At 39.3% G+C, this 13,043-nt stretch overlaps 1 protein-coding gene across 1 annotated transcript in view; it reads right to left on the bottom strand.

Moving 5' to 3' along the window:
* The window catches only part of LOC113132892 (copine-8-like), a 40,220-nt gene that overhangs the window by 7,072 nt on the left and 20,105 nt on the right, over positions 1–13,043 (bottom strand). The window contains exons 6-14 of the mRNA XM_026311317.2: positions 12,087–12,163; positions 8,771–8,834; positions 7,220–7,323; positions 6,510–6,614; positions 5,967–6,008; positions 4,983–5,058; positions 3,039–3,095; positions 2,109–2,170; positions 1,779–1,825 (exon numbers count right to left, since the gene is read on the bottom strand). Coding sequence (XP_026167102.1) covers positions 1,779–1,825; positions 2,109–2,170; positions 3,039–3,095; positions 4,983–5,058; positions 5,967–6,008; positions 6,510–6,614; positions 7,220–7,323; positions 8,771–8,834; positions 12,087–12,163 — 634 coding nt within the window. The remainder of the gene's footprint in view (positions 1–1,778; positions 1,826–2,108; positions 2,171–3,038; positions 3,096–4,982; positions 5,059–5,966; positions 6,009–6,509; positions 6,615–7,219; positions 7,324–8,770; positions 8,835–12,086; positions 12,164–13,043) is intronic.

The following is a 13,043-nucleotide window of genomic DNA, read 5'->3' as shown; positions in this document are numbered from 1 at the left end:
AAAAACAGAGTTTCATTCTTTCTCAGTAGTTTCCTAGAACCAGCTGCTGTATTTTTTGGAGAACATTGCTGAAACAGGAGTAAACAGTGCATTTGTTGGGGACTATATTGAGATGTGGATTAATTCACATTTGGTGTGCTAATGAGTGCGGGATGGTTTATGCAGACCACATTCAAAATAAACTACTGCATGGATTCATGCAAATGAGTTTCAGTGATATGTTTTAATAGTTTCTGAACAACAAGGAAGAAAAACATCACACTCAGACTTGGGTTAAAAAACAATATTTGGTAGTAATCACGTCTTTTGATTCATGTGTTTTGATTAGAAGAAAAATATCATAGAACATTTTTATTTAATTGTATATAGACACATAGAAACCAAACATGCCCCTCATGAGCAGCACTGTGTGACTGTGGAGATGTAAAACTCCCTTTAATGGAAGAGAGCTCCAGCAGAACCAGCCTCAGTGTGGGTGGCCATCTGCCTCGACTGGTTGTGGTAAATCATCAGCTTTATCCTTCAGTATGTAATGAATGTGTATGAACTACTTTGTGCAATATCATTAAAGAGACAGCTGTCATCGTCTGACACAAGCATCTGCTGGTGGATTTTCCAACATGACCCACTGGGCTTCAAAATAAAGCTTCAGCTTGGTTCTTATTGCCAACACAAAGCAGAAATAATGTAATTATACTATTATATGCATAATACTGCCATTATTTCAGCCATTCTCAAAGATGGGAATGTTGGAAACTGATCAGATGACAGTAAAGAAATATACCCAGTTCTCCTAAATCGTATTAGATATATTAAAATGCTAAATCATCTCTTTCTAAAATGAGAACATCACTTCTCTGTGACAAAAGGTGCTTCTCATTACTTTCACATGTTCTCGTTCCTCAAGTGACCTACAGATTGTTGCTGTCTGTGACGAAGAACATCTCAGTTCCCTAAATACTGTTTGGAGGAGGAAAGAGCGAGGAGCAAGGAGGCTGCCTGGAGGAGGATTGAGCAATGACACAAGAGACCATTTCTTAGAAATGTGTTGTTTGGATGCTGCAATATCACCACCTAACTTAGATTTGGGTTGTTCTGATTCAAATCACTGGAGCATGTATCATGGATAATACAACAGTAAAAACCTTTTCATTAAATATCAGTTTTTATCAGGTCACATGTCCTGAAAGAATATTCTGACTTGAAATATTTAGAGAATTTCCAATTTCTCTAAAAGATATATAATACTCATAATCAGTTTCTACAAATAAAAATCATTGTCATCATAACCTGATTAATTACACAATGAATTTCCGAACAGAGTTTCAATAAATGCAGATGCAAATCTCCTCACATCCTTTTCTTGCATCTCGTAATCTCTTGCACGTGGATGTGAGGATAAGTCATGAGTGAGGGAAACAAGGAGGTAATGAGAGGCACAAAAAGGCTTCAGCATCACTCATTTTATGTGTTTGCTGTTAAATTGTTGTCACTGACAAATGTGCAACGGTTTAACTGCAGGGCTTCATACACCTTCACTACATTAGCGAGAACAATCTGAAAGGAAAATATAATGTGGGAATAATAACTTTCTGAGGCACAAACTTGGGATAACAAAAGCTCTGAAGTTTGAAGATACAGATAAAGTGTAAAATAACTGTCCAACTTTGAGCCAAGAGTTCACACCAAATGAAGATCTGTCCTTAACCATCAAACCTTTATCTGTTCAATAGACTTCAGGGATTTCATTGATAAGAGCAAAACGTTAAAACACTTACCATTTGATGCCGTGAAATCAATTGCCACTGTGAAATTAATCTGAGTCCTACAAGACAAAATAAATCACGTAAGGAGTAACGTGGACTCATCACTCATGCTTAATTATACCACAGCATGTTTCAAAGTATGAAGCAGCGAGCAATTAAGCAGCAGGTTATCAACAGCTGCCTGTCTTAATATTGGAGCTGAAAGATAAACAGTACCACAAACCTCTTATCAGAGTCTCCACAGTCTATACTACCTCACAATTGCAGCTGGATTTATTGGTGAGCGAACTGAGGTTTCCTAATCACAACAGAATCACTTGCTGCTGCTTATTGTGAACTTACCCGCCTCTGATGTAATCCAGGAAGGAGAGCTCGGTGTCCACCAGGCAGGACAGGAGGGTGACCTTCCAACCAGAAAAGTGTAGGAATCAGACAGCGATCACTTTTGCACAATCACACACGTACAGTTTGTGCATCGTGTACACGAAGAAGTGAAATGTTGCTCCTCATGGACGAGCACTCTAACAGCTTGTCAGCTCAGTTACAAATAATATGCAACAAGATGTTTGCTGTAAACATTAATGTAAATAAACATGTCCATATTAAGTTATTTGTTATGTGCTAATAATAATGGGATACATGAATAACTAAATTTGGAAAGACTCGACTTCATTCCGGCCGGTTCCTTCCTCCCACTTCCATAAATCTAAAGGTTCACGCTCAGTGCTAGCAGCAGACACTGCTCGGAGCATGGCCACATTAACCTGTCAAAGCACCTGGGGGCAAAAACTTACTGCTGCTTCCAAATTCCACTCAAGTGCAGTGCACACAGCACCCTGAGGCCCAGAAGACAACCAGTACTCCAACTCTAGAATACAGAGCAGCTGCCCAGTTGATAAATGGGTCTTAATTGAGAGTTTGGCTGTTTCAGTGCCAACTTGCATTGTATGAACGTTGCTGTCCAATGAAAACAGATCCTGATGTATAGAGAAGATTAAAAGCCAAACACATCTGTTTTGTATTTCAGCTATAAAAAAGTCTACACCAACTGAAACCACAAAATAACAGAGGTTCACAGGTGATCAAATATATTATATCAGTGTTTCCCTGGCACTGCTTTCTGTCTATTTGATATTATTGTCACTACCGATTGGATTAAAACTGACAAAGAAAACAAACGACCTAAGCTCTGAATAGCAATTTGGAATTGCAGGCCTTCAGCGTAAGTACAGCTTTGGTGTCACAATGGAAAAAAAAACATCAGTGACTCACAGTTCCTGAGTTTTGGTACTTTTTCTTCTTCTTTCCTTTTTTCTTTGGATTTAGCACCTGTGGAAAAACACAAACCTGAATCTACTTTGTTGTGTCTGGGTGATTGACAGCTGCAGCCAGAAATCCTGACTCACACCTTTGTTCAGTCGACCTGGACTTCTCAGGAAAAATAACCTGAATCCTGAATGTGTTTATAGAGAATTTCTGTCAGCACATTTTTATTCACTTTAATTCAATATGATGCGGTTCTTTTATTTTAGCAGCCATTACACCTGGCTTTTAAAAAAGGTCAGACTGTACTAAAAGCATTAAAAATGCTTCGTTTTCAACAAAATATTAATTTCTACATGGCTAATTTTATTTTTGATAATGAATGTCCTGGTCACATGGACCTTTTCAGTCCACAATCCAGCACAGAGCTGACTTTAAAAGGGCAACATGGGTCTGAGATTACGGGTTACGTCACACACGTGGCGAGAACACGCTGCTCTTCAAGCTCCTACGAGTGATTCAAATTGTGCTTTATAAGCATCTTCGCTAAGTCTTGACCAGTGATTTATGGTTTACTCACACACAGCTGGTGGAGAAGTTAAAGGACCAGTCAGTGAATTGCACTGAGCATAGAAGCCAAGAGAGCCAGTCTTTTAATTAAGGAACTGGTGTTAGGCTAATAGTGTATATTTCACCCAGGACACAGCATCATATTAAATAATCAAAGAGTCACTGTATGATTGTATAATGGCTTAAAATATGGAGCTGTAAGTAAAAAAACTTCTGAATGAGTCAATGATCTGAATCTAAATCTGTAGAAAAAACTGTGAAATAGGACAAAACTGAAACCAAAATATTGGCTCTACTTAGACCCTCAATAAAACTTCAATCAGGTGGAGGATATTCTCTACAGGAAATGGATCAGTCCATTGCCAACTCGTGTCTGTGTATATCCTGTTTTAGTTTTACTGGAGCTGTGTCGTCTCTCTGAAGCCCAGAAACAGAGAAATGCAATATACACTACAGAAGAGACCGGGTGTCACGAGAAGAGGAGCGAGGGACATTATGTTCGGGTTATCCTGACGCTGATCCTGAGCTGCACTGTGTGAGGAAAACTATACACAAATACATTTTTTTTTACAACTTTGAAAATAAAGTTTGTGCCATTTCTGCAGCTGCTGTAAAATGTTACTATTGGTAGAGTTTAAGCTCCAACATAGAAAAAAAAAATTAATAAGGTTTGTTTCCTAATCTGCAAGATCTACACAAAAACAAACACATGTAAATACCAGCTTTCAAATGCAGAAGCAGGTCTGTTACAATAACACAGTCTGAGACATATTTTCTTAGTCTGCTCTTCTTCCTCTGCTCTTGAGTCTCTACTGCTTCTTCCTCCTCTGATCCTCTGTCAAGGTTGCTTTCATTCTTGTCTTGTTCCTACCCTCAATAAATATTTTTATTCGTTTCCAGCTGAAGTTCTCTTGACAAACTGCTGTTAATAACATTCATAATAAAGCCTGGGTCCACAGCTCAGCTCTCCACTCTTTAAAACCTTCTGACACCTGTTTGGTTAACATCACAAAATTTGATGGGGTTATCTGTCTCACTCCTTCATAGGTTGTCTGAGGATTAAGACTTGGTCTTAGGGTTAGGGTTTGAATATGTGTCAGGGCTGAGATAAGGCTAGGAACTACAAAATAATGAATCCTTGAAAGTGCAGAAACCTGTGTGTTTGGTGTGTGTGTGTGTGTGTCTGGTATTAGTCACACTCTGAGGACTGAAACCTGTTTACAATGTTAACTAATAAATTCATTCATTGACAAACACTGACAACTCAATGGTTTAGGGTTAAGGTTGGCAGGAAAGTTAGTGAAACGCTCCCAGAAACAGTAAAAAAATGAATGTCTGTGTGTGTGTGTGTGTGTGTGCGCGTGTGTGTGTAAAGGAAATCACCTCATAGATATGAAACTGTGATTGGCTTCTGGACATTTCTCTGTAGCTGGTGCTGAACTCTCCAATAAAGTCGTGGCTGTAAAAATGAACAGAGTCACATTTCCACTTGTATGAAAAAGTCTACACGTCCTGAGAATAAGAAGAATAAAAAAATTCCCTGAGAATAACAAAATAATAAAACCTGTGCTTCTCTCTGTCTGTAAAGTCCTCAAAGTACAGAACATTCAAAGACTGTCAGCAGCAGGCCCTTTAGTTTCTGGAGGTGTGGTCACATGGACCAATTTCATATTTATATGGAGATAATGAGCATAGTTGAAATCAGGGTCAAAAATTAATTGAAGTTCAGGACAAAATACCCTTGAAATGTCAAAAAGAGATGATGAAACTAATAATTAAAGTGCAAAGTGAATACTGGGAATTCACTGGCCTCAAAAGATAAACTCCATCTTTGTTCCTCTACTAACTCTGTGAAGTTACTTGTAAAGAGATAGTTCCAGCAGCATTAATAGTTAATGCATATCTGAAGCAGTAGGGAGTGTTGTCACATGCAGGGCTCTATACTGATATTTTTCTACACCGTCCACAGTGAAAACCTAAGGGTGTGTAAGGATAAACATTTTGGAGTGTGACCTGTGACCACAATCCCCAATGCCCTCGTACCATATGCTGTTATGAGGGATGTTTTTATTTTTAGGTGCATTAAAATGGCAAACATGGTCTCTTTAAATCTTAAAACTGCATCAGGGATTAATAAAGCAATAACAGCCTGGTCACCACAATATATATTTCATAGGATCTACAGATACAGTATATGCAGATATCATATTCTCTGCCTCAGGGCCTTAGTGCTGATGTGTCTTTCACAGCAGCGTGTCAACTGAATTATAACACTGTGTGGATGAGTGGAGCATCCTCTCACACAGTGCGCTACAGATTTTTTTGCTTTAGCTTAACAATGCAAAAGAAAAAACACTGTTCCCTCACCCTCCATCTCTATCCCAGTCATACACCTCCACCTTAATGCTCCTGTAGGCAAAGAGAAGACAAAGGAGACAGAGGGAAAGCACATTATTAAACCAATTAGCACCGCCGATCAAAAGTTTTTCTGCTTAAATTTTTGGCAGCTGCTCTGTGGAAGGTTTATCCCTAATGGGTGAGCCTGCATAAAGCTTAACGTTTTGTCCAGGCTATTATCAGTATAGCCTGGGTCACCCGGGCAGGTAAGAAAAGGATTAATGAGAATAAATAAGAAATAGGAAAGAAATAGCTAAATTCAAATTTCTGTGGATGGAGAGTAACATTAACCATTAAAAACACAGCAGACTGGAGGTCATGTTAGTTTTATATATATACAGTTTACACCCAGTGTTCTGCTGATGGTCTACCTGTGGTGATACTGTTAATTTGAACTATGCTTTAAAATTCATTCTTATTTCTGTTCTTTATAATATTATTTTATCTGTTTAACTGTGACCACTGTCAGTAAAACATGCGTGTTTGTGGAATTCCTAATGTCTCCGACCGTACCTGTCATAATCTCCATTACACAGCGCCCTGACGGGAATTTTAAAAGCCTGCCACACAGGATCCAGAGTATTCTTCACCACTTCTGTTTTGTGGCAGATCGTGTACCTGCGAGACACACAACACTGTCAATGGACGACAAATCTACTTTAAAGGTAAAAGCAAAACCTTGTGTGCAGCCTCTTGTCTGTCATTAAGTGTGATAGTAAAAATATTTCATAGAGCTTGATCCCGGGCTGAAATGAACTGCTTCCTGTGCTTTTTCATGTGGCAGTTACACTGGCTCTTTGTAGCCGCAGCATGCTGCTGCTATATCCTGCGGCTGAACATTTAGGCTGCATCAGTAAATACCCAGCTGCACACAAAGAGAATGTGTTAAGTGCGAGACGCTGAAGTCGACTTGAATAAAAGCATCTGCAGGGCAGAGAAACTGCAACGTCCACACACAGTGCTCACTTAACTCCATGTTATCCCTTCTTCCTCCCTTTATTTCCCTCATTATCTCTGCCCTATTATCTCAGCTCATCGCTCCTTCTGCTGCTTTCTCCTACTGACAGCTGGACACACTATAGTAAGTCACATATATAGCCCGAGCATTATGTAACATCACATAGTTTAGAACAATCGCACTCAGTCTTTATGCATCTTTACATGCCGTGTACGTATGTACGGGGGTTAATCAAATACCACGGGGACGCTGCACGTCAACTTACGATCCATCTTCATTACTGCGATAAAAAACAAGGAAGGGATCAGACTTTCCAAAGAAGTCCTTTTTATCCAGCTTGTTTCCACAAAACTGGAGCATCACTGACTCCTGAAAGATGACACAAACAAACATGTGTAAAACAAAGTCAAGGATAGATAGATAGATAGGTGGATAGGTGGATAGATAGATAGATAGATAGATAGATAGATAGATAGATAGATAGATAGATAGATAGATAGATAGATAGGTGGATAGATAGATAGATAGATAGATAGATAGATAGATAGATAGATAGATAGATAGATAGATAGATAGATAGATAGATAGATAGATAGATAGATAGATAGATAGATAGATAGATAGATAGATAGAATCAAGCCTAATTTCACCCTTGAACACTCTCATCACTTTTACATTATCACCATAAAATCACCTTAGACCTATAATTACTGATGTGCAGAGGATATTCTTCAGTAAAGTATTGTATTTAAGTTATTTGGTAAAATACATTTTTGTTCCAGTTCCTTTGTTTCCTTGTTCATCTTCAGAAGGTTACGTTTGTTTCATTTAGCTGGAAGAAGCAGAGCTGAACAAAAAAATCAGAGGTTGGTCATCTTCTCTGGTGGCTGCAATAAATTCAGACATCCTTTCAAAATAAATGCCACAAAAATATGACATTTGCTGTTTGATGTTGTGACCTCTGACAAAACAGTGTGCTTCCACACTCCACTAGCTCCACTAGAAATATGTGGCTGTGAAGTGATGCATCTACAGGTGGCCAACATAGGTGCAGATTGGCAATGTGTTTTTCAGAAATAGCTGTTTTTACTTTACTATGAAAGAAACTGGGCTTTGAATATTCAGTGTCACAGTCGAGCTCAGCACAAGGTTCGGTGTCAAGCAGTCCACTGCTCCTTGAACTGAAAAGACTCGTTGTAAACATTGTGACAACTAACCCCATGAATAAAATTTCAGTTTTAGCCTGCAGAGCCAACAGGAACAAAAACAACCCTAAACCGACCCTCCTCTGCGCAAAACTTACTATATATCTGTTCAAGGAAATGTGGTAAAATTATTTGTCAAAACAAAGTACAACACAGTCTTGTGGTAGTGCATGTTGCTTCTCCTGGCTTTCAGCAGTACTGTGATATTTTTAGATAATACACATTTAGATACCACCCTCAGTTTTCTAATCGAAGTCCAATTTCTGGTATCGTAGCAATACTAGTGTCTAAGAAATTATCTCTTTGGTCCATTCTTAAAGGAGAATCAGTTAAAATGCATTGAACGACAGTGGAGACAATGTGTCCTGCAGTAAATCCCACCTTGATGAAGGTTCAGGTTTGTTGAAACTGGTTCAGGAGGGAGTCGATTCCACTATTACTGAATGTATTTACTTCATGTGTATGCGAAAGTATCTGTGTGCTCATATTATGTGTTAGGTTTATAGAAAACTGTTTGGACAAATAGTTTTTAAACTGTGTGGAGTTCAGACGTTATAATTTGAACTACAGTATTTAGAGCACACGTCTAATTTAGATAAATGAGCTTTTACCCTGCAGTTGCTCAGCTCTTCTGCTCTCACTATGATGGTCCCACATTTCCTTCCTGGAATTCCACTGGAAAAAAGGGCAAAAACACAATATTTCCATTAAATGCAAATATCAATAAGCTTCGAGCTTTGACAGGCAGGTAAAATATGGGTTAAGGAAAATCTATGTGGCACTAGATATTTACACTACACTAGCTATTTAAATGATATGGACTCTACTGTTCACGCTCCATAGTGGTTTCTACACATTTCATAGTATAATGTGTTTAGTTTTACTGTGTATACAGATGATGCACTTTATAACTGAGCCCTGCTCTGTACTGGTAAAGTACCTGTTTATCTTCTTTCTCTATAGCTTCAGGAAAACTGAAGATTTTATGACAATTATAATCAAGCGCTTTGAGAATATAAGATTTTCAGTTTAATGCTCAAACTGAGAATAAACAAAATATAAAATCCTATCAACCAAGACCCCTGCAGGTCTGGAATTAAATTTATCTTCCTCTCAACCTCTATAGCGCTCGTTGTCTGATTGTCTAGATAAATATTAATGAATGCTGAGTGAAAACCTTCAAAAAAGAACATCAAAATAATGTAACTACATCCAGTGACATTTCATCTCCAGTCTTTATTTACATCCTGAGCTGGCGAAGCGTAATATTCAGCCAATGAAGCCAAAGGGGGGGGGGGGGTTGACCACTAAAAATAGACCAAATGAATGCCACACACCCCAGGCCTGATTCAGAACGAGGAAGGGCAGAGATAATATCATTTGGCTAAGCACTGTTCAGTAATGGCAGAGATAGCCTACAATAACACGTGGAGAAACCGATGGCAAAATGAGGCTAGGCTTTGAAACTCCCCCCCAGTCACCTGAGACACGCCGCCGCCCTTTGATGCACAGGGAAGCATTCAGTGAAATTAATTCACTGTACGAGCAAAGACATAGCTCAGTAAGGGGTCAGATGGAAAATGGCAGAGAGAGACGGAGACAAAGAGAGGGAGCAGGGAACAAGAAAGGGGTGATTAGAGTCACAGAGGGAAAGAGAAGAAGAACAAGAAGGATGGAGAAGAGGATGAGAGGTTGCTGAGTGATGGCAGAGCAGGCCTGAACATATCAGTGCATGGCTTCCACTATAACTGGGTTTTCTGAGTGTAATACCCCTTTGTGCTGATAATCAATATCTTCAGTATTTGTTTAAAGAAAATATCTAGACTATAGCTATCTATTTTTAAAACCATCATGCTAATCTCTCCTCGACTTTAAACAAAGCGCAATGTGCAAAAATAGAGAATTATTATTAACAATAAAAACATAAAAAGTTTTGCCCATCGTCATTTCTTTTTCAGGAATCAACATTTTGTAATCGACAATCTTAGGACATGCATTCAATCAACCTTTCATCCAAAAAAATAGTACACTTGCAAAAATATCTCAAGAACGTCCTGTCTCACAACGGCAGGGAAGACATTTATAAAGTCCTAAATTTGCAATGGATCGAATCTGCCAAGCGCTAACGAGGTCGATGCTTCACTTACTGTTAAAAGTGTTTTCAGAGATTTACCCAAAAGCAAAAACAAACAGACTGTGCAGTAAAACGTTCTCTTATTCACTGACATTAATTTATATCACACACAAAATGTGATATCTTACAGTGACATTGTGTTATGTATATTCGAAACATACTGTCATCTCAGCTGTTAGCTGAGCTATTAGCGTGATCCGCCTCCACTCCACTGAGCAATGTGATGCATCTGACTTAAGATCTTAGGTTTGGTTTTTTTTGCTTCATTTGGAGGCAGCCGAGTGAGTAGAACAACACGCATACGGTCATGCAAATTTAAAGACATAAATACTACAGAATAATGGAGACTGTAAAAATATCTTCAATCCAAAAAGGGCTAAAAATAAAACATGTAGGTATGCATGGACACACACACAAATTCAGACACACACACACACACAAGAGCTGAAACACAGTGGAAACAGTGAATGACTACAGGCAGAGGGGATTACATAACAGCAACACATTCTTACATCATATTTCTTGAGTGCCATTCTTCAGCAGACCCATTCAGCTGAAACTGTTCATTGATTCTGCCACACACACACACAGACTGTGTGCAGACTGTGCAGACACACACACACACACGTACGTACACACACAAACAGACAATCATGGATGTAGATGCCATTTACCTCCATCTAGTCCTCCATCTTCCATGTTAACCCTAAAGTCTTAATCCTCAAAAAGGGCTTTTAATTACATTTTTAAAATCCTCAAAATGCAGAAATGTCCGATTGTTGTAATGATTTAGATCTAAAAACGTGTCCACACAAACGTACAAGACATGTACACACTGTAAACACAAACGCACACTAGACATCACTGCGAGGCGGGGGACGAGGCAGGGGTCAGGCTACTGATGGCTCATTGCCTCAGGGGAAAAACAAAAGCAACAACAAATTGCGCTCCTCAATAAACTCAAGAAGACGCCGCCGTTCTGCTGTGTGTGTTAGCGGTCAGTTACAGTGCAGCTGTATGCAAACACAGTTCATCAGCGTCTAACAAAGAAGCGCATAGAGCTGAATCTGTAATTATGTGATATCAAACCTTTTGTTGATAACGTTTGCATTTCTGCAGGTAACAATTCTTTGCCATCACCTTGTTGTTTTCAGAGCATTTATATGATATTTGAGACTTTTGACAGTGACGTGGTGAAGAGATGTTTCCATGTGAACTGTCTGTAGGTTTAATCGCTATTTTTTGACACTAATCAGAAATAAATAAGCAAATCAGACATTTATTCATATGAAAAGTTGCCTGATTATTTCTTCAGGCTTCAGCTGACGCTTCAGTTCAACTTAAGCTTCTTCAGAGACTGAGCTGGAAGCTCAGAACTGACATCTTCCCTTTGGGTGAACTGTCCCTTTTCACTACATGCTGTTTACCATCTCAACATGTTTATAGTCTGTCATTAGGCCTGCCGCTGTTTAACTATTCATCTCATTTGGCTGATGGAGACAGTGTACGCTTTCATCAACATCTTGGCTCATTTTCATGACCCTGCCTGCTTCCACAAACAGTGGCAAGTGATCTTAAAGTCAGACGCTGATTTTCAGTTTATGGTTTCTGAATGTAACAGAATCTAAAATCTGAGTCCATTTTTTGGTGGAATTTAACGACAGTGACTTCCTCATTACTGCGCTGAAATCTAAACCTCTTGCCCCTTTGCTTTCAATTATGAGAGGCTAATTAAAACAGTAGAAGATACATAAGGGTATGTTTGTTTGTGCATGGTAAAGTGAGCTACTTACATCAAAGGCTTTTCCAGGCGGCTTCCCAGGGAGCCAACTATCTCACCCAGCGTACAGAAAGCCTGGCCCAGGAAGTCCTACATGTGTGAAAAACATACAAGTAAACATGAAGGTGAAATAAAGAACGAGGGTGAAAAGCACTGATTTTAATTACAAAGAGAGACGTCTGTGCATGTGTGTAAAAAAGTATAAAACAGCTGAATATTTATATATATATAATATATATAATATATTAATGTGTTTCAAGTTCTTCCTCTGGCTGTACATGTCACATTATTGGCACTGATCAGCTTTCCTTCTCTCTTCCATGACATTTTGCTCATTGACATTTAAGTGCGCAGAGAGATCCCTGTGCTTTGTAATCATTGTAGGCTGACCACAGGAGAGGAGTCAGTTTGCAGAGGGGAAGCCTTTGGCCAGCAAGAAGAGCAAAGCACAGAGAGGGCAGGGGAAAGAAAAAGACCGTTTACAACAGGCCTGGACTGATTGTTCATGCATTGACAGTGAGACTGTGTAGGCACACGTGCACAAGCAAGCAAGCATGTGTGTGTGTGTGTGTGTGTGTGCATGTACGTGTGTGTGTGTGTGTGTAAAAGTTCTTGACAGATGAGCCGTGTTGAGTCTAGCGGGCAGAAAGCTGCTCCAAAGATCTCTGCCGGTGCTGAGCAAATTTCTCCTGCAGCCGAGGTCTCAAAACAAGAAGAGATGAGAAAAACTCTCTGGCCTTTCTGTAAGAAGTGTGGTGCTGGTCTGCAGCTGCCCCAGCCCTGTGTGTGTGTCATGCCCCGGCCAATAAGGGCCTTTCTGTGTGGAGTTCGCATGTTCTCCCTGAGTCTCCAGTGGAATTTCCTTCACCGTTCCAACACATTCAGGGTAATAATCTGTCAGTAGGAGCATGAATGGTTGTATATCTCTGTGTGTGACTGGTAACAGGGAACTGTTTAAAGGCCAGTAATG

Source organism: Mastacembelus armatus, chromosome 6, assembly GCF_900324485.2.
Source record: "Mastacembelus armatus chromosome 6, fMasArm1.2, whole genome shotgun sequence".
NCBI lineage: Eukaryota > Metazoa > Chordata > Actinopteri > Synbranchiformes > Mastacembelidae > Mastacembelus > Mastacembelus armatus.
Note: the sequence above shows the minus strand (reverse complement) of the source record. Positions and strands in the feature narration are given on the sequence as shown.